The 18824-nt window shown below is 40.7% G+C and overlaps 1 protein-coding gene across 3 annotated transcripts in view; it reads left to right on the plus strand.

The window, feature by feature from the left end:
* whrna (whirlin a) overlaps positions 1-18824 on the plus strand; it is a 190018-nt gene that overhangs the window by 153970 nt on the left and 17224 nt on the right. For 2 of the 3 annotated variants that reach the window (XR_014800755.1, XM_084934724.1), the window contains exons 6-8: positions 6384-6596; positions 10200-10421; positions 10987-11019. Coding sequence is in view for 2 of the 3 variants with exons in the window: in XM_084934724.1 (XP_084790850.1) it covers positions 6384-6596; positions 10200-10421; positions 10987-11019 (468 nt within the window). In the remaining variant the exon portion in view is untranslated. The remainder of the gene's footprint in view (positions 1-6383; positions 6597-10199; positions 10422-10986; positions 11020-18824) is intronic. The other variant, XM_084934725.1, reaches the window with a different exon arrangement.

An 18824-nucleotide genomic window follows, 5' to 3' on the forward strand; every position in this document is an offset into this window, starting at 1 on the left:
TTTTCAGCTAATAGCTGTTTAGAAATCACCTAGCTGGTGCAAAATACCATTTTATGCCTTGCAATCTTTGTTATCTTTGGCATTTTTCATAGGTTTAACTGAAGGAATGGGACCTGCTGTTAACAAAAAAATTGAATTCAAAATTTTAAAGACTACTTTAAAAATTGCAAGAAATTCTGATTCCTTAAAAAGCAAAATATACAGAAAAAAAGCAGTAGAAATTTGAAAGGCAAATTAGAAATTTGAATGGCATACCTTTGCTCAGTGTGTTCCAAGTACAACAGATCAGATTACAGTGTGGAATGATTACCATCAGTCTGTGTAAAGATAAATAGGTACAGAAACAGTACAAACACAAAGCAGATAAATCTGAAGCAATGACTGATGGTAAATCAAATTGCAGTGGTTCTTACGTAAATGTTACCAATACACACACGTTTAAACTCTGTCAGCTGTAAACTGGAACTATCACAGTGATTGTGCTTGATCGGGCACAAACTTTGAGAGGGTGTGATTTCCAAACCAATGGATCCCGTCTGTCAGCACGCTGGTCTCCACTGAAGCTCGCCAATGCATCTGAGTTAGCAATCTAAAGATTGCAGCTGATATATGTCTGAATATATTGACAGCAAGTCTAATGAAATCTAAAATCTCTGATAGGAGATGTGGGTTTGCTTGCACATCTGGATAAGTTTTACAACAAGGTGTGGTCTGACTTTTTTAAAAAAAGACATTTTTTTGTATTTTCAGTGGGATTTGGCAAAATCCGAAGGACTTGATTTCATTTTATTATTTCATTTCAGCTTTTTAGAACATAAGTGCTACACTGTTATAAGGGAAACCTTTTTTTCCTTGAGTGCAACTGTGCAACTTTATGGCACACCCATACAGGTGCCTTGCAAATGTCAAGTTAGGAAAACAGTCCAGTTTTCAGTATTGCTAGGTATTAATTTCCTTTCAATTCTTAACTATCTTACTTTCCTATCTATCTGCTTTAACACTACCTCTACATTAAATCCATTTAAGCAATCAACAAATCAGAAGTTTGTGCATATTTTTAATTAAACAGTTTCACTCAAACTTCAATCAAATATGAATGCAAAATCAAGTCTGCCAATAATAATAATTTCAGCTGTACAGAAATATGTTTTCTGTCTATGAGACAGATGTATAATAGATGTGAGCATTTGCAGGCAGCAGACATGCATTGTGAGCAGAGGTAATCAAAAAGCGCTGTGTGTTTTATAACCACATATTGTAAATTAGCCCGTCTTCTAAGAGTGCCAAACACTCCTGATCTGTCGCAGATTGATTTCTTTACTAATTTTTATTTTCCAATACATGGAAGATTTTCCCAAAGACAAAAAGTTAAAGTTTTTCTCGTTCATATTTATTTGGGAAACATTGGGTTGAAAGACGGTGGCATGGTGGTTAGCACTGTTGCTGCACAGCAAGAAGGTCCTGAGTTCAATTCCAACATCAGGCCGGGGTCTTTCTGTGTGGAGTTTGCATGTTCTCCCCGTGTTTGCGTGGGTTCCCTCCGGGTACTCCGGCTTCCTCCCACCGTCCAAAGACATGCAGCTTGTGGGGATAGGTTAATTGGATAATTCAAATTGCCACTAGGTGTGAATGTGCGAGTGAATGTGAGTGCGAATGGTTGTCTGTCCCTGTGTGTTGGCCCTGCGACAGACTGGCGACCTGTCCAGGGTGTACCCTGCCTCTCGCCCTATGACAGCTGGGATAGGCTCCAGCGCCCCCCGCGACCCTGAAAAGGATAAGCGGAAGCGAATGGATGGATGGGTTGAAAGAAACCTTTGCAGTAACAAGCGACCACACCCGTCCCATTAATGAAGTTGATTTGCAGTCCACAGGTGAATTCTGCACACATCTGAGATGTGTGCAGAATAAAAACAGCTCACGAGATCTGAATCCACCAATTAAACCCGCTTGTTTATGGCTGCTTCTGTCGGTGATGGAGTATGATGTTCAAACGGATATTCAAACACAATCACCCTACGAATGTAGGTCCATAATGCCTCTTTAAAGTTAACATATTCAGGTTCTGACAGATGGAAGCTAATGATGGAGTCGAAAAGCTGTTGTATTCTGTTTTTCTGAGGTTCTAATATTTCAACACACCAGAAGAAACCATGTCAGGTTTTAATACTAAGCTCTGCCCTCCGAGGTCAGGCCTGATCTGTACCATCATTATTTGCAGTCAACTGTTACAGCTACAGCATGGTAATCTTCCCTCTAGCCTTTCACCAGTTGTTTTCCTCGACTCATTATAAAGGTGCATGAACCTGTGTGAGGAAAAATGGTACTGAACTGTCCACAAACAGAGATCAGGAATGTGAGAAACTGTGGAAATCTGCACTTTTAGTGGGGATTGAACTTGTTTTCATGATAAAAAAGAGCTGTAAATATGCAGCCTGTGATTGTTCTTGTCAGCTTTATACTGTTCTCAAAAGTCAAGAAGAAAAACGTGAATTAATTTCATTGGTCACGAATATATAGCTTTGTTTTCACTGAATCTGCATCCTCATTAAAATTAGAACTCAAGACGGTGTGGATGGACAAATTCATTGTCAAGTTAATATCACAGGGTTAATCTCAATCACAGCTGTCATATTTAAACAAGTAGTTTTATTTTTATTTTTTGGAAGCTGCTGTAACAAAATTAACTAAAAACACAATCATATTACAATGCTGTTGATTTTCTTTGACTACTTAATCTCTTTGTTGGGGTTGGGCGTGTGGCACAGCTATACAGAACAAGCCCTCATTTATTATAATATCTGGTCATGTAATAACAGATTTCAATCCATTTCTAACTATTTCCCACCATACTTACTGTGGTCTGAATCATTTAATGAGTGTGTAAAATGTACAGCATTTTCCAGTGATTTGGTTTCTTGTAACACAGAGAAATAAGCAAAAATGTGTCACTACAAACCACATGAGAACAATCAGTCCACTTATTGAGAGCTACAATAATAAATACATGGAGATGGTGCTGTGTTTTTGACTGAAGAATTTACATTGACTTTATGCCTACCATCTACAGCAGTCAGAATGTCTGTCGCGCTCTTTCGTATCCTAGAATGAAAACATATACATGGCAATGTTTAACTCAGACCCGGACAAGGTTAGAGCCCATTTTCACCACATGAGAACCACTCTGGAATTCTTTTGAAACTGGACTGAGACCACCTCTGTCATGGTGTGCTGTGTGGCAGGATGTTGGACCCAAAACGCAGGACTCATAAACGGAGGAGTAAACTCAAAACTCAGCTTTAATGCTGGAAAACTTCACATCCAAACACAAAGCAAAACTAGAAACTAAACCAGGAATTGAAAACTTGAATTGACTTGAAACACAGAGGGAAGAACCACATAGTATAGTGAGAGTATGACGCAACAACAGACAGAGGAAAACACAGGGCTTAAATATACAAGGGAGTAATGAGGGAATGGGAAACAGGAGGGAAACACAGCTGGGATTAATTAGACATAACGAGACAAGGGGAAGCAAAACTAGACACACTGACATACCGCACGAGACTATCAAAGTAAAACAGGAAACATGACACATACGCAAAGACACAGACTCAGAGACACGGGCTTCACACTGAGACATGACTGAGTCGGAGTCAGAGGGAACATAGAGACAAGGGTGACTAGACATGAGGCGTGGGACCAGGACAGGTACAGAGAAAACATGGGGATAGAGACTAAACACAGGCTAAGAAGAATACACAGGAAGGAAGAACTAAGATCACTGAGCATAAATGAAAGATAACCAAAACCAGGAATAACAATCATCAAAGAATATTACCCAGTAACTGAAACACAAATGTGACAACCTCCTCCACAGGGTTTTAGTCTGTGTAGCTGTTTTGGCCCGTTTTTCTAAACTAGTCATAACCATAGCCACTCCCACTTTTAACCACATACACAGTCTGAGTGATAATTTAAAGATATAAAAAATATGTATCTGGGCTGTATATAAAAAATAGGTATGATTTCCAGGAAATGAAAAATGAACTCATTCTTTTTGATAGCCTCCTCTGATTGCAAAAAGAAATCGAGTTGTAGAGAAATTGTGGGGCTAATGATCTTAATCGCTAGTGCCTCATCTTATTTACATGATGCTCATAAATAAAGGTCAGTTTTAGAGTAAAACAGAAGAGCAAAACAAGATATTCTTCAGGGCGGAACCACCATTTGATTGGCAAGTCGCTGAAACATGAGGGTCCCTTGGTTTCTCAGATTCATCCTTTCCACATCACATTTGATTTCAAAAGACTAAGCTAGCAACAGTTAAATTCCTTGAAACAGGATTTCGTTAACCAGTGGCTCGTGTCATGATGACTACGTTCATCTCTGATATACAGTCTGTTCAGCAATTATGTCTGGCGATGAACCTAACACTTAGCTTATAAATCAGTAGTGTATTTCGCACATTCTTTGGGATTTTTAGTTGTTATTTTAATGCTTAAATCATTATTTTTAATTATGTTCTTCTATCAGATAATAAATATACGCCGATACCAGTATGTCTGTGACTGGTCACTTTAAGCCGATATTGGTTCAGCTCTAGAAAACAGCATATAACCACTTTTAAAGAAAACTGTAAGAAAAATTTTTAATAGCTGTGATTGTTCTACTGCTTAATTCCCCACACAGAATTCAGACTGGTACAGAATGGAGTGTGACAACCATGTGGAGCTGTCATACACATTTTGCTCATTGTTTTCAGCATCTACTTGTCTACTAGATGTAGTGGAATAATACTCTGCTGTACACTACATTATTGTGACCTTGGCACGAGCAGAGACTGACTCAACGAGACACATCTTCTCATACCTTTTGCCTCTCAAGTTTTCCTCCTTATTTTAAAACAGAGTCAAGTTCTGGCAAAGATAAGGGTTGTGACATTTAAATGGGAAAGTTTTTGAACTGACTTTATCTGATTTGCTCTTTATCGACTGGATGTCGGCTGTGGTCCTAGCCGTTGTTGTCTGTCACTCTGATAAAATTGCCAATCCGTTTATCTGGCATTTAACAAACCCTGCCAATGAGTGACCTCAGAGATGGACCAGGTCCAGGGAACAGGCTGGCCTTTTCCGGATATCCATTAACTGTAAAACCACAGCTTTACAGTAAAAGCGGCCTCTCTCCATCCTCGCATTTTCCAGCAGAAGTTATTAGCACGAGTCTGCAGGTGTTCCACTCCAGTAGACTGATGACCGATTTCATTAGTTCCCTCAAGTGCCAATCTGCCCTCTAATATGACAGCAAGAGACAGACTAACATGCCTTCTGTGGCCTCTTCAGTTCAATCCACTGTGCCCTTGAGGTAAATAACTGGGACATAGACGCTTTAGAGAAATTCTCGCGGTAAGCATTGCAGCGATTAAGATTCGGGTGTGGTAGTGCCACAGTTCACCTTGGGCATTAAACAGTTGTTGGCTCTGCTGAGATTGGGACACTGCAACAGCTACAGCCGATGATACACACGGTCAAGTGCTAAAAAGAGTTGAGGATGAGGTGAAGGCAGAGAATAGGAAGGGAGGAGGGGAAGGCGGCGCCGAGCCTGTTTCCTTCTCCTGGTTCTGTCTGTACAAACACAGGCACAGACCCTGAAGCTGTGACTTTGAAGTTGTGTCTTTGATTAAGGAGTTAATTAAAGAAAAGCTGCGTGCAGGCTAGCAGATAACTGAGAAAAGAAAGGGAAGAGACAGTGAGAGAAAAGGAGCGGAAGAAGTGATATTGGCATTTATAAGTTGCCAAAGTGGCAGAGAGTTTTTATGATTGACAGAAAAACCAGCTGGCACTACAGAGATGGATATAAAGGCTGTAAACGCCACCCACATGTGTGAACAGCACAGTATCTGTCCTCCTGCAAGCTGTGGTGCTGGCACCACAAAGCGCGAATGATAATTGATGGTAGTAGGACAGCTGGAAAAGGGAAGTAGAATGATAATTTATATGAGGAATTAAGAGCTTGATGGATAGTTTGTGTGTATGGGATTGACATCTTATGTCTGCCTTGATCCGTTTCCTGCCACTCGAACACGCCTCTACTTCTGTAACATCTACTTCTTTCTGGTTTTCTTTCTTCATCTCATCCCATGTTCTCCTCTTCCTCCTCCATCGGGCATGGCCTCGTCTTTCACTAAAACATCTCTTAATTGTATTTAACTGCCTCCACCACCACTCCTCTCCCTGACCTGTTCTTCACCCCTTCAATTCAGCTTGCTTCTTCACTCCATCACCCAAATAAATAAACAAGACATCAAAATCAATTTTAAAAATAAAATAATACAAGTCCTGATTGCCTTTGTCAATCATTTGTCTCTTTTCTTTTCTTTTATCTAGTCTGGCTTTTATAAGGGTGTGGCAGGCTCACAGGTAACCCTGTCCAGTCTAGTGAATCAATCCCGTGCCATGATGGAGGAGCAGGCACGCCACCTGCTGACAGAGGCGGAGCGACAGACCATGGTCTACTACGTGGAGGAGTACCGGGACGGACACATAGGAGTGGAGCAGCTGGTCATGGCGCTGTTTGAGCTGCTGAACACGCACGCAAAGGTAATCTATGAGGCGGCTTGTGTGAGTCTGACAAAGTAAAGAGAAAGATCAAAAGAGAAAACATTTTCTGCCTGTGTTCTCCTGTAAAGTCTCTGTGTGGGATTGAAGTTTTCTTAGCTCTTCTGAGATTTATGCTTGTTTTATTTTTCCTTCCTCCCCAGCTCTTAAAAGTGTTGTGATTTTCTCATAGTCTGCAGAAGTTCACCTTATAAAAAAACACGATAAATCAAAGACATTTTATTTCCAATTTCTTAAGTACACTGCAGTATCATGGGCCGACAGAAAGCCTGTGCAAATGGCATTAATGTATTTAGGGATACTGTACCAGCAAGTACACCAAAAAGCAATTTCATTTAAAAAATAATTTAGAAAACTAGATTTTATTCAACTTCAATGAGCCAAAGTGGCCACAAAATAAAGCTAATGTATAAATAAAGAAGCTCCATCTTAGTGCGCTTAGTTTTCTCAGTATAATGTGTAAAATGTACCAAAAAACCCCACAAATGAAAAAAAAAACACACACAATTTACAATAATTTCAAAAACCAGCCTGTGTTGGTTGTTTTTCACAGGTAAACCTAACACTGAAAAATCCCTCATTTCATTTTCACGCAGGAAATGTTTTAACATAATTCTCTGTATCTGACACAGTTTTTCACATGAAGCCAAATACCTCATGCACTACGTACTTTTCATCTAACTGGAGAATGTACCCAGGACTGGATAGTGCTCCAGCTTCACCATGGTTACTGCAGCTGATCTGATGCCATTGTAGACAGTCTGTGTTGTCGACTGACTGCACATATGGAGTGACTCATTCCCAGCTCTTTTGTCCACTCTGCTATCCTTAGGCATTGGATCTATTTTTATCAGAGCCGCTGATGCAGCTCACTTAAGAGCGTAGATTAATGCCATTCATTATTAGCAATTAACCTAAAACTCAGTGGCGCATTTTATTTGTTTCTGACATTGTTTAAACAAACCAAATTATGTTTGTGGTTAGAGAGAAAGAAGCAGGAGATAAAGGGAGGGAATAAGGGAAGGAGACCACCTGTCTGATTGTGTTTGGCCTTTCTCTGCTCTCTGCAATGACTTACTGCACCTTAACAAAGTCATATTCACAACACAGTTGTTCCCATTTACATATTTGCCAGTTCAGACAGTAAAATGGGAATGCAATTTGCTCATAAATACTCTGTTGACCGGCAGTCATAACCAATCTGCTCAGCTGCAAATTTAATTACTTTATATTCATTGCATCACCAGGAAAAAAGTAAACACAATTACAGGTTAATGACAGGAGTGTTGCTGCTAGATCAGCTAAAGTAGAAAGAAAATATGGTCTGCTGGTATATGGTTGCATCTGTAGAGTTATGATGATACACGGTTTAATTGTATTTTGGTTCTCTACATCAAAATAATGTATTATTCAAATAGTTCAGTCTAGGGCTAGTTACAATATCAGATTTTTACCACACAGTTATACAGCGAGTGTGTTATCAAGGATAACATACTTGTTACTGTCTAGGAGCAAAATATCAGGAAAACTCGTTGGGTTTGTTTATTGTGTGTTCTGTCCCTTTTCCGTGTAACTGTATAACTATAACCACAGAAAAAGAACCACTGTGGCATGACTTACAATATTATCATGTATAATTTATATGTATTGTACAGTTCTGTGCAAAAAGTCTTGAGCTGTCCCTTGCTTTTTATATTTTGCTTTCAAGAAATCAAATTTTCCTTGTAATTTTTAAAGTGGTCTTTCAGTGTAAACTGCTTTTTCACTCATTGTCAGTCCCATATTTCTACCTGAGCCTTTTATTTGTGGGGGGGGGGGGGGGTTGTTTGTTTGTTTTTAGTTAAGCCACTTACACTGGCCTGTTCACAGATGAAAAATGCACCTAAGTGAAGAGATTAATCGGTGTTTTGTCTTCAAATAACAGACAATTAATTACCAAAGAACCAATTTTAAATTGTATCTTTCAATTTTTAATATCAGGCTGTCACAAAAATCTAATAATGTGAGAGTGACCTCATCAAGAAGCCATTCTTAAGGAAGGGAAACAGGAGGAAAATGTGAGATGTGTCAAATTACAAAAAAACTGGACTAAAAATTAGCAGCAGCAGGAATAATGGATCCAAATTTGAAATATTTGGCTCAAATTGTCATCAATAAGTACATAAGAGGTCAGGAGAGAGGTGCAACAGTGAGTGTCTGCTGACGAGAGGCCTGGAGAACTATTCCTGAAAACTACTAAAAGAATTTACAAGAAAGCTTGCCTAAGAGATTCAGAATAAAGTTGGTCATATAAAATATTGACTTTCAGCCTTATTAGATTTGTATGAACTCTGTTTTCCATATTCTTGCGTATTTAAATAAATTGGTGGACCTATTTCCTATTTTCTCATAAATTATAAATAAAAGACTTTTGCATGATGCTGTGAGCACAAAGTCAGTGTTTCATTTTTAAATACTACAGTTATTGTGAGGACTGGGTTCACTCACTACTCCCTGAGAGTGGCATTTAATGGGGAATTGGATGAGAAATATCAGTACATCAAAACCTACAGATTCATGCTCATTCTATCCATGCTTTCATTTTCTCTCACCAGAACTATTGTAACTCAGTCTTCACCTGCTTCAGTAAAGCCTCCCTGGATCAAACGCAGCTGCAAAGCTCCTTACCAGATCCTCGAAGCACTCTCACATCACACCTGTGCCAGTCTCACTGTACTTGCTCCCATTATTCAGAATTCTTTCAAGCTTCTGGAGTTCACCTTTAAGTCTCTGAATGGTGAAGCACATCAGCAAACTCTTGCACCCATATATGACTCTCAAGCGGGACTCTCAAGTCATCTAATGAGGGCTCTCTATCCACCCCTAAATCTGGACTAAAGTGTCATGGCCCCCACTCTTTGAAACACTCTGCCCTCCAGTCTACAATCTGTAAGATCAGCGGACTTGTTCTGGATTTGGATATTATTTTTTCTTTTGGTTTTTTATCTTTATTTTTATCTCTGAAATCCTGGTGGTTTTGTTATTTTGGTAGGGGGATTTTGTTGGATTTTTATGGGGTGAGGGATGTTTGTTTTGTGGTTGGTTGGTTTGTTGGTTGGTTTTAAGTAACTTATGATTTGTATCTTAAAGAGCCCGATATAAATAAATTCACTTACTTCAACTTGTAAACAAGTCCACACCCCCAGTAATATTTGGTTAATTGTTCCTCAGCAAGTTGCATCCAACAGCATGTTTAACAGTATAGGTTTAAAAGCCTCACCTTTTCTTCTCTAAACATACTTCTTATCACTGTGGCCAAAAACCTCAACCTTTGTCTTATCTGACTACAATTTTTTTTCCAAAAAGGGACTTGGCTTTGATCGTGGAGCAGGGGCTTCTTTCTCAGTTGACCTCTTGTTCGTCCGTGGTGATGTAAAACTAACTTCACTGTGAACAGTGACACTGTTGTTCTAACAGTTTCCAGGTGATAGCATTACCATTAGAAAAAAAAAGGATTTACTCCTAATTAAAGATCAGTCGCCCAACAGAGTCTGTTAAATCACGCTGTCTCCTTGTTTCTCCTTCTCTGTACTTTCCTCCCCTCAGTTCTCCTTGCTGTCTGAAGTACGAGGCCTGGTTGCGCCACAGGACCTGGAGCGTTTTGATGGGCTGGTCCTTCGACGGGAAATTCAGGCCCTTAAAGCTCGACAGGGGGCAGCTGGCGCCTCAGCCCTGCAGCCAGACTCCCTGTCCATGGTGTCATATCCAGACACTCTGACATCATCTTCAGCCAGCTTCATGACCAACACCACCCTCAGCTCTGCACGGGTAAGTAGTGCTTACTAGTGGAATGATTATGTAATTCTACTTAATTAGTGGGTACTCTTAACTAAGATGAACGTTTACAATAGAAAACAACATTAAAACATTTAAATTAATTTATTTCCTTACAGTAATTTTGAACCTGCTGCTATTACTATTTATTTCTGACACTTTGAGGGCAAAGCAGCAGTCTAGTCTGCTGCATATAATATGATGGATGGATTGGAGTATTTCCTTTTTTCCTAGTTCGCCTTGCTGTCTGACTGTTTGGATTGCAATTTCTTCCTTTCCTGTTTGGCCGTCTGCTCACTCCTCTGTCTCTCTTGGCTTAGTGTGAAAGACAGAGATGGTAGTGTGATATATCTCCGTGGATTATTAGTGTCTACTGCAGAATAGATACTCTTCTGGTGTGGACTTTGTTGGCTGAACAGTGATATGTTTCGCTGCCTACCTTCTGAGATTACAAAGTCTTTTTGCTGATACTTGATAGGCTGTGTTTTTCTTCCACCTTGATAACCCCCTCACTTCCATCTCACCCCTAAAAACCTTCCCTCCCTCTCTCCCTCTGTAGGAGAGGCTGCTGTGGCTGATAGATATTATGGAGGTAGGAATTACTGCTGAAAATGATGAATGCTTTCCATCACAGACCCACACATACAGGATACACACTCGAGTTAAGTTCCTCCGTAGGCAGACAGACATGCATGCGTTCCAACTCTCACCTTGGTTTATGGTGTTTTTAAATGGTTTGCAGTGCTTTTCTTCCTTCTTGCCTTTTTCTTTCTTTCCTTAATTTGAACCAGAAATGTCAAAAAGGTGTAAGCGCCAACTGCTCTGGATATTATATAAAATGGTTTCATGGAATGTGAATACATCCACGACTGACATTTTTAAGCTGATATGTCCCAATTTCGCCATCAACTTCTTGGCATTATTGAGCCACAAGGTCCCATATTTAAACTATTACAGGTGATAAGTTATCAACTAAAGCTGGCTAATGCTACAGTCACAATAGGCAAAACAATTGTTTCACACCACAACATGACCAAAATTATTGGCAGCCATCAGCAAGCTTCTGGTTGCTGTGTTCAAAGCACATTTAGTGTTTTAAGATGGAGATAAAACATCAATAAGTTGGAGTCACTCTGCTATCAGTCTGCAATTGAATAGGAACATCTTGACAGTTACAGTTAGCACAATCTATGACTATATGGCAATAAGTCAGCAAATTTGTTGCCACACACAGAAATTCACATTAACTACCTAATTTCAGAGTCTCATTGATTTGAAAGAGAAATTCAAAAATTGCTCCACCAGTAGTGACATAGTTGCTGCAGGATCCTGATTTAACTGCAAAATGATATAGGTACTTTGTAACTCGAGCGATTGCACTTAGTCAGACCATGATGTTTTTGAAGGCTGGTTGACTCCCACTGGGCAACCGCAGCAACTGCCTTGCAATGAAAAGTAGTAGTAATAGTTTCCCAGAGGCTGATGGTGTTGCACACTCAACCTTTGGGGGACCAGTTGGTTGCCATAACTACAATCACAAGACCAACCACCAGTTTAAAGTTCATAAAGTTCATTTTGTAAAATGTGGCAGTTGTTAAGATTCTGAATGGATATGCTAGTGTTGATCACATGTACTTCGCCAATGAGCGTGCTTTTTTTTATAGTTTCTCATTCAGCACCACCAGTCGCTCTTCACTGGTGGTTTCAAAGATGGTGACAGCAAAAATAGTCAACTAGAGGTTTCCATAGTCACTGGGGATGAAACAGTGACTGTGTCACACGTGTCCCCACACAGGTCGCTAGGGATGGGTATCGTTTAGGTTTTATCCGATACCGGTGCCAAACCGGTACTTTTGAAACGGTGCCGGTGCTTAAACGGTGCTCGAACCGGTGCTTAAAGAATGAAGAACACAAAATTGGTCCAAAAACCTCTCATGTTCAGCTGTTTTTTTGTAAAAAGATAACAATGTTAGCCTTTTCTGCAGCTATGGGGCATATATGGTATCACTCTGGGCTGGAAGCAGTGCTTAAACAATGGGGGAAAAAAACACCAACTTTGTCCAAAAACCTCTCATGTTTAACTGTTTTCCACTTTGGTCTCTTTGGTCATTTTAGCCTTTTTGGCCAGGGTGAAGGGAGTATCTGCCATCAAACAAGAAGACAGCCGCATGTAGCTATGATGATGTTTGCTAGTTCACCTTACATGCATTAATGTAATAACGTGGTTAGCGTACTCAACGTAAATTACACACGAACAACATTAAGCTACTCACGCAGAGAAGAACGGCTGCTGCTGCCATCATCATCCGTCATCATTTCTGCTACACTGGCAGGGCTAGGGGCCAGGACTCTCCTCTTCGGGTTTTTGGGGGATGTTGCTAACTCCGGGTCCAATAACAGGCAGCACACCCGCAGTAGATGTGCTCGGTGTGAGGTCTCGCAGCAAGCTATCAAATACGGCGCATTTCTCGGCTTTTTAAAAAAACGCTATGCGTCGCCAGGTGTTTCATCGGATTTGAGGTGTTACCTCCTTTGACAGTATCACAGTATCACCTTAAAGCACTTGTTGCAGGCTGCTGAGTTTGCATCTTTTGCTGTGAAGTACAGCCAGACTTTTGACCGCTTCGCCTTGGGCATTTTTAATCTGTAGCTCTGCTCTAAAAGAACGTACGTACCTGGACCCGCCTACTATCCTCGGAAACATAAAATGATTGGCTAGAATCTAAAGTGTATCACAGCTCAGGAAAAAAAAAAGTACCGAAATAAAGCACCGAAATGTGCGCTGCTTTTCGGTCTGGTTACTTCCGTTTATGTCAGAACCGGTGCCATCATGGCACCGGATACCGGTACCCATCCCTACAGGTCGCTGTACCTGATTGCTGGCTGCTAGGTCTCACTGGACATCTTGACTGTTTTTGTGGGTTTCAGTGCCTTTGAAGTATTTTTCAAAGAATTACCTGACAGCCAAACTTTGTAGCATTAATTAAATCACAGACAGTATAAATTATGGCCGTAGCTGCCATGATGTCACCTACTGGTTTTAGAATCCTGTTTTGGAGTTTATTGGCTAATGACTTGCCAGTCATAGCTGACTTTACTTTTCAGAATCAGAGGCTCCATTCAACTTTTATACTGTTTATAATGTCACCTGCTTGTCTAATTATGTTCAGTTTTGGTTTCAGAAAGTCAGAAACACTAACTCACAAAACTGAAGTGCAGGTGGGTGACCCAACAGTGGCTACACCAATCTACATCTTCCTGCGTATGCACGTACTTGTCACTCAAAGTGAGCTTGACTGTAATGGTGCTTAGCATTAACCATAAACTTCACAATCAGAATATTTATAACTCTTTTTAACAGTTTTTAGTTCCTCTAATTGCCACTTGAGGCTTTAAATATGAGTCAGTTCCTATAGTTTTTGTCATGTCCTCACTGGCTTCGTTTTCCACCCAATGGCGGTTGCTGTTTTGCCCTCAGCTTCAGTCTCAATGACATTCCTGTCACTAAGACAAAAGTTCAACAAACTATCACCAGGTCTATTTCCTCTGAAGGAATTCTATTAAGAATTTTCAGCAAATATTACATCCCCTCATTTTTCTCTGCGGTGTTATTACCAAAAGGCAACAATGACAATGGTCATTACATTGCATTTATTATATGACACTAACCTAATGAGCCTAATATTTTCTATAGTATACTGCAGCCGCTCCACATGGGAAATTGCTGTTCCTGCCAAGTAGTTAAAGGCTGCTTTTCTAGGGCAAAGACTAAAACTTTGGATTTAGCCATTCTGACACACCCTGCAATGGAATATACCAGATTCCTTGATTTTATCCTTGTTATTGATCACAATGTACTTGTGATAAGGGACAATGAGCCTGTCTGCATAATTTTAATCACAGCTCTGGTTTACCAGGATGCTTTTTGCACAGTTCAATTTACAGTAGATCCCACTACAGATGCCAGCAACTCAAACACAAATATGTAAGCATGTAGTGAGTGTGTCAGCATCTTGGTCTTTGGCTGGATAAAGATAAGTGGTTGCACGCACGAACACGCAAACCTGCACACACATACACACAGTTTCTAAGCTGACAGCGGAGATAAGCTGTCGACTGTCTGCAGATTTATTCACCAAACAGTCCTTCTCATTCAGATGCCCAGGATGGGTTTTGCCTACCTTTATACTTTCCCCTCTGAGAAGCGACATTTACATGTGTGACAGATACTGGGTGTGTGCGTGGTGGTCTGCATTCTTACCTTGCATCTATGTGTGTGTCTTTTGGTGCTGTTTTGGGCCCATGGGTGACTGCTACCACTGCTGTGTAAAGTAGATTAGAGAGCTGGGTGGGTTTGGGAGAATAAAAACAGTAGATTTCTGAACTAGAGTCAAAGCATGGTATACTCAAGTGAATACAAATGCACACCCTCTGATACTCACATGTTTTTATAATAGTGTGGATACTCATTGACTTCTTAACTTCTACCCTACAACTAAATGCCAAACCCCCACCCTTACCCTCACGTGAACCTCGTGGACCTAGTCTGAACACTCTAACTAAACATTATTTACATTTTAAACATTAAAATATTACCATTGGTTTGTGGATACAAGCAGAAGATTGAGCCCAAACATCCTACAGAAGAACCCCAATCTTCAAGATAAGGTGAGGAGCTTGGTCATTCACAGGGCTTGAGTTCCCCCAGAGCATGGGAAGGGGCCAATTGTGGTGGTTCAGTCATCTGACTAAGATGGCTTCTGAATGCTTCTATAAGGGGAGGTTTTTCAGGCATGTTCTATGGGAAGGAGACCCAGGACATCCTGCCTCCTATTCACCTAACAGAGCTTCGGAAGCTGGCTGGGGAGAGAGGGGGTCCTGGTCTGTCTGCTTAGAGTCTTGCTCCAACCACTTGGACCTGAATAAGTTGCAAAAAAATGGATTTGTGGATGGACAGGACCAGACTGTATAATGTTTCCCTTTGAAGATAGAAGATCATGCTAGATTCAGGCTACACAATAAAAGCTTGATTATGGTAAGAGCTGAACAATGTAGGGGCATCATCTGTCTGGGAATGGAAATAGGTGCTGTGCACAGTTGATCATTGTTACACATTATACAGGATGTTGTAAATTCCTAATAGAAAAAAAAACATGCTGCCGTAGGCTACAGTCACACTAAGGAAAACAATGATTAGAGACCAAGGCCAGAAAGCTGATTCTGTTCATCTGGAAGCTGCTTTTCAAGTCATTTCTTCAGTCTGGGAAGTCAGAAGAAAACACTCCAGTCTTTCAGTTTTCGATTGAACAAGGTTAAGTTGGCACTTACATGCAATCTGTATTCCACAATACTTTGATTATCTGTGATAAATCTCTAATGTTTTTTCTGTTGCAAATCTGTTGTTGTCTATATCGAACATGTCATGCGATAGCGAATCCAGGGGCAGGCTCACCACCAACCGGCTGCACAGAATCCACACATCAGGTGGACTCTCTCAGCCAAAGACTGGGCTGAATCCATGGGTTAGATTTATAAATTATAAATTTATAAACAAAAGGAAAGAGTTAGTTTATTTCATTAATGACCAACATTCTACCGAGAGCAGTGCAATTAGGGGGCTCAAAAATAAGGACACATAATCAGAAAGTAATATAGTATAAGTGCAGGTTTCTCTCTGTGAAAACAGTGCGGCAGTTCAAATGAACGAGGGGAGGCTGAAGAAGAATTGGTATGTTTATGATATAGCGGCAAACTCTTCTGTTAGAATTTGATGGGGTCTGTGTGTGGACCTGAGAACTGAGACACAGGTGAAGCGCAGGAATTATTATTTGGTTTAGATAGAGCTGTTTTGTCACAAACTCTTTCTCCAGACGAACTTGGAATTTGCGTGTAACAGCTGATGTGTAGAAGAAAACAAAACTTTATTTACCATCTGATCCCAAGCCATCTGTGTGTTAATGAATATACTCTTAGTGTGTCAGCACCCTCAACCTCAACCAGCTGGTCACCGCAACTACAGTCGTGGCCAAAAGTTTTGAGAATGACACAAATATTAGTTTTCACAAAGTTTGCTGCTAGACTGCTGTTAGATCTTTGTCTCAGTTGTTTCTGTGATGTAGTGTAATATAATAACAAGCACTTCATACGTTTCAAAGGCTTTTATCGACAATTACATGACATTTATGCAAAGAGTCAGTATTTGCAGTGTTGGCCCTTCTTTTTCAGGACCTCTGCAATTCAACTGGGCATGCTCTCAATCAACTCCTGGGCCAAATCCTGACTGATAGCAACCCATTCTGCCATAATCACTTCTTGGAGTTTGTCAGAATTAGTGGGTTTTTGTTTGTCCACCACCTCTTGAGGATTGACCACAAGTTCTCAATGGGATTAAAGTCTGGGGAGTTTCCAGGCCATGGACCCAAAATATCAACGTTTTGTTCCCCGAGCCACTTAGTTATCACTTTTGCCTTATGGCACGGTGCTCCATCGTGCTGGAAAATGCATTTTTCTTCACCAAACTGTTGTTGGATTGTTGGAAGAAGTTGCTGTTGGAGGGTGTTTTGGTACCATTCTTTATTCATGGCTGTGTTTTTGGGCAAAATTGTGAGTGAGCCCACTCCCTTGGATGAGAAGCAACCCCACACGTGAACGGTCTCAGGATGCTTTACTGTTTGCATGACACACGACTGATGGTCACGCTCACCTTTTCTTCTCCGGACAAGCCTTTTTCCAGATGCCCCAAACAATCGGAAAGAGGCTTCATCGGAGAATATGACTTTGCCCCAGTCCTCAGCAGTCCATTCACCATACTTTCTGCAGAAGATCAATTTGTCCCTGATGTTTTTTTTGGAGAGAAGTGGCTTCTTTGCTGCCCTTCTTGACACCAGGCCATCTTCCAACAGTCTTCGCCTCACTGTGTGTGCAGATGCGCTCACACCTGCCTGCTGCCATTGCCGAGCAAACTCTGCACTTGTGGCACTCTGATCCCGCAGCTGAATCCTCTTTAGGAGACGATCCTGGCGCTTGCTGGACTTTTTTTGGACACCCTGAAGCCTTCTTAACAAAACTTGAACCTCTTTCCTTGAAGTTCTTGATCATCCTATAAATTGTTGATTTAGGTGCAATCTTAGTAGCCACTATATCCTTGCCTGTGAAGCCATTTTTATGCAACGCAATAATGGCTGCACGCGTTTCTGTGCAGGTCACCATGGTTAACAGTGGAAGAACAATGATTTCAAGCATCACCCTCATTTTAACATGTCAGGTCTGCCATTCTAACCCAATCAGCCTGACATAATGATCTCCAGCCTTGTGCTCGTCAAAATTCTCACCTGAGTTAACAAGACGATTACTGAAATGATCTCAGCAGGTCCTTTGATGACAGCAATGGAATGCAGTGGAAAGGTTTTTTGGGATTAAGTTCATTTTCATGGCAAAGAAGGACTATGCAATTCATCTGATCACTCGTCATAACATTCTGGAGTATATGCAAATTGCTATTATACAAACTTAAGCAGCAACTTTTCCAATTTCCAATATTTATGTAATTGTCAAAACTTTTGGCCACGACTGTACATGCAATCAGTCTGAGACAGCTAAAACATTCAGTGCAATCACTCACCAACCACAGGTTTTTCCTGGCAACACTGAGGTTCTTGTCTTTTTTCCACTCTAGTGTGAGTGAGGCCTTATGATGAGGCTAGACAACAAGAAGTCCAGCATGGCTTTTCCTATTTTTCTCTCAGTTCCATCAAGTTGACACTTATGAGGACAGTGAGCTACACCAGGCACTAAAAGTATTTCCTACTACTGACCTGTATACACCTGTGATCATGACAAAACAAAATTGGTGTGTGATGTTGCTAGATAGCAGGTTTCAGACACACCACTGGACAAGGTGCTGTGTCTTTACATTCCTTTAAGAGATTTGGCTAGCTAGTACCACCTTCCATATAATATCATTCATGTTATGAAAGATGGCAAGCATAAGAAACAAAGAAGTCAAGTCAATTTGAAACAAAAACCTCCAGTAAAAGTAAAACGACCTACTGGCTGTACACCTGGACAATGAACAATTAAAACAGGACCAGGTTTGTCTCTTACAAACTCTTCTTGTTCCCCTTGGTATCACTCTGCAAAGTCTTTCAGTACAACATTACTTACGTGTTGGTCTTTGAGTCCTCATCGCACTGTGCAATGCTCCATTATATCATGTGTGCATGAGAGACTTTATAAAAGCTGATACACAGTCTTGATGTCATGAGCATCTGCGATGTCGGCTGCAGACAGTTCCATAATCATCTCTCTCCTACATCTGTGCCCTCAAAACACCAGCATCTGCCATTTTCGCTGTTCTGCAGGAGTGCAGCAGGATGATGGGAGGATTCATTAGGTTTC

This window comes from Perissodus microlepis, chromosome 7 (genome assembly GCF_051167445.1).
Source record: "Perissodus microlepis isolate ML-2025 ecotype Zambia chromosome 7, ASM5116744v1, whole genome shotgun sequence".
NCBI lineage: Eukaryota > Metazoa > Chordata > Actinopteri > Cichliformes > Cichlidae > Perissodus > Perissodus microlepis.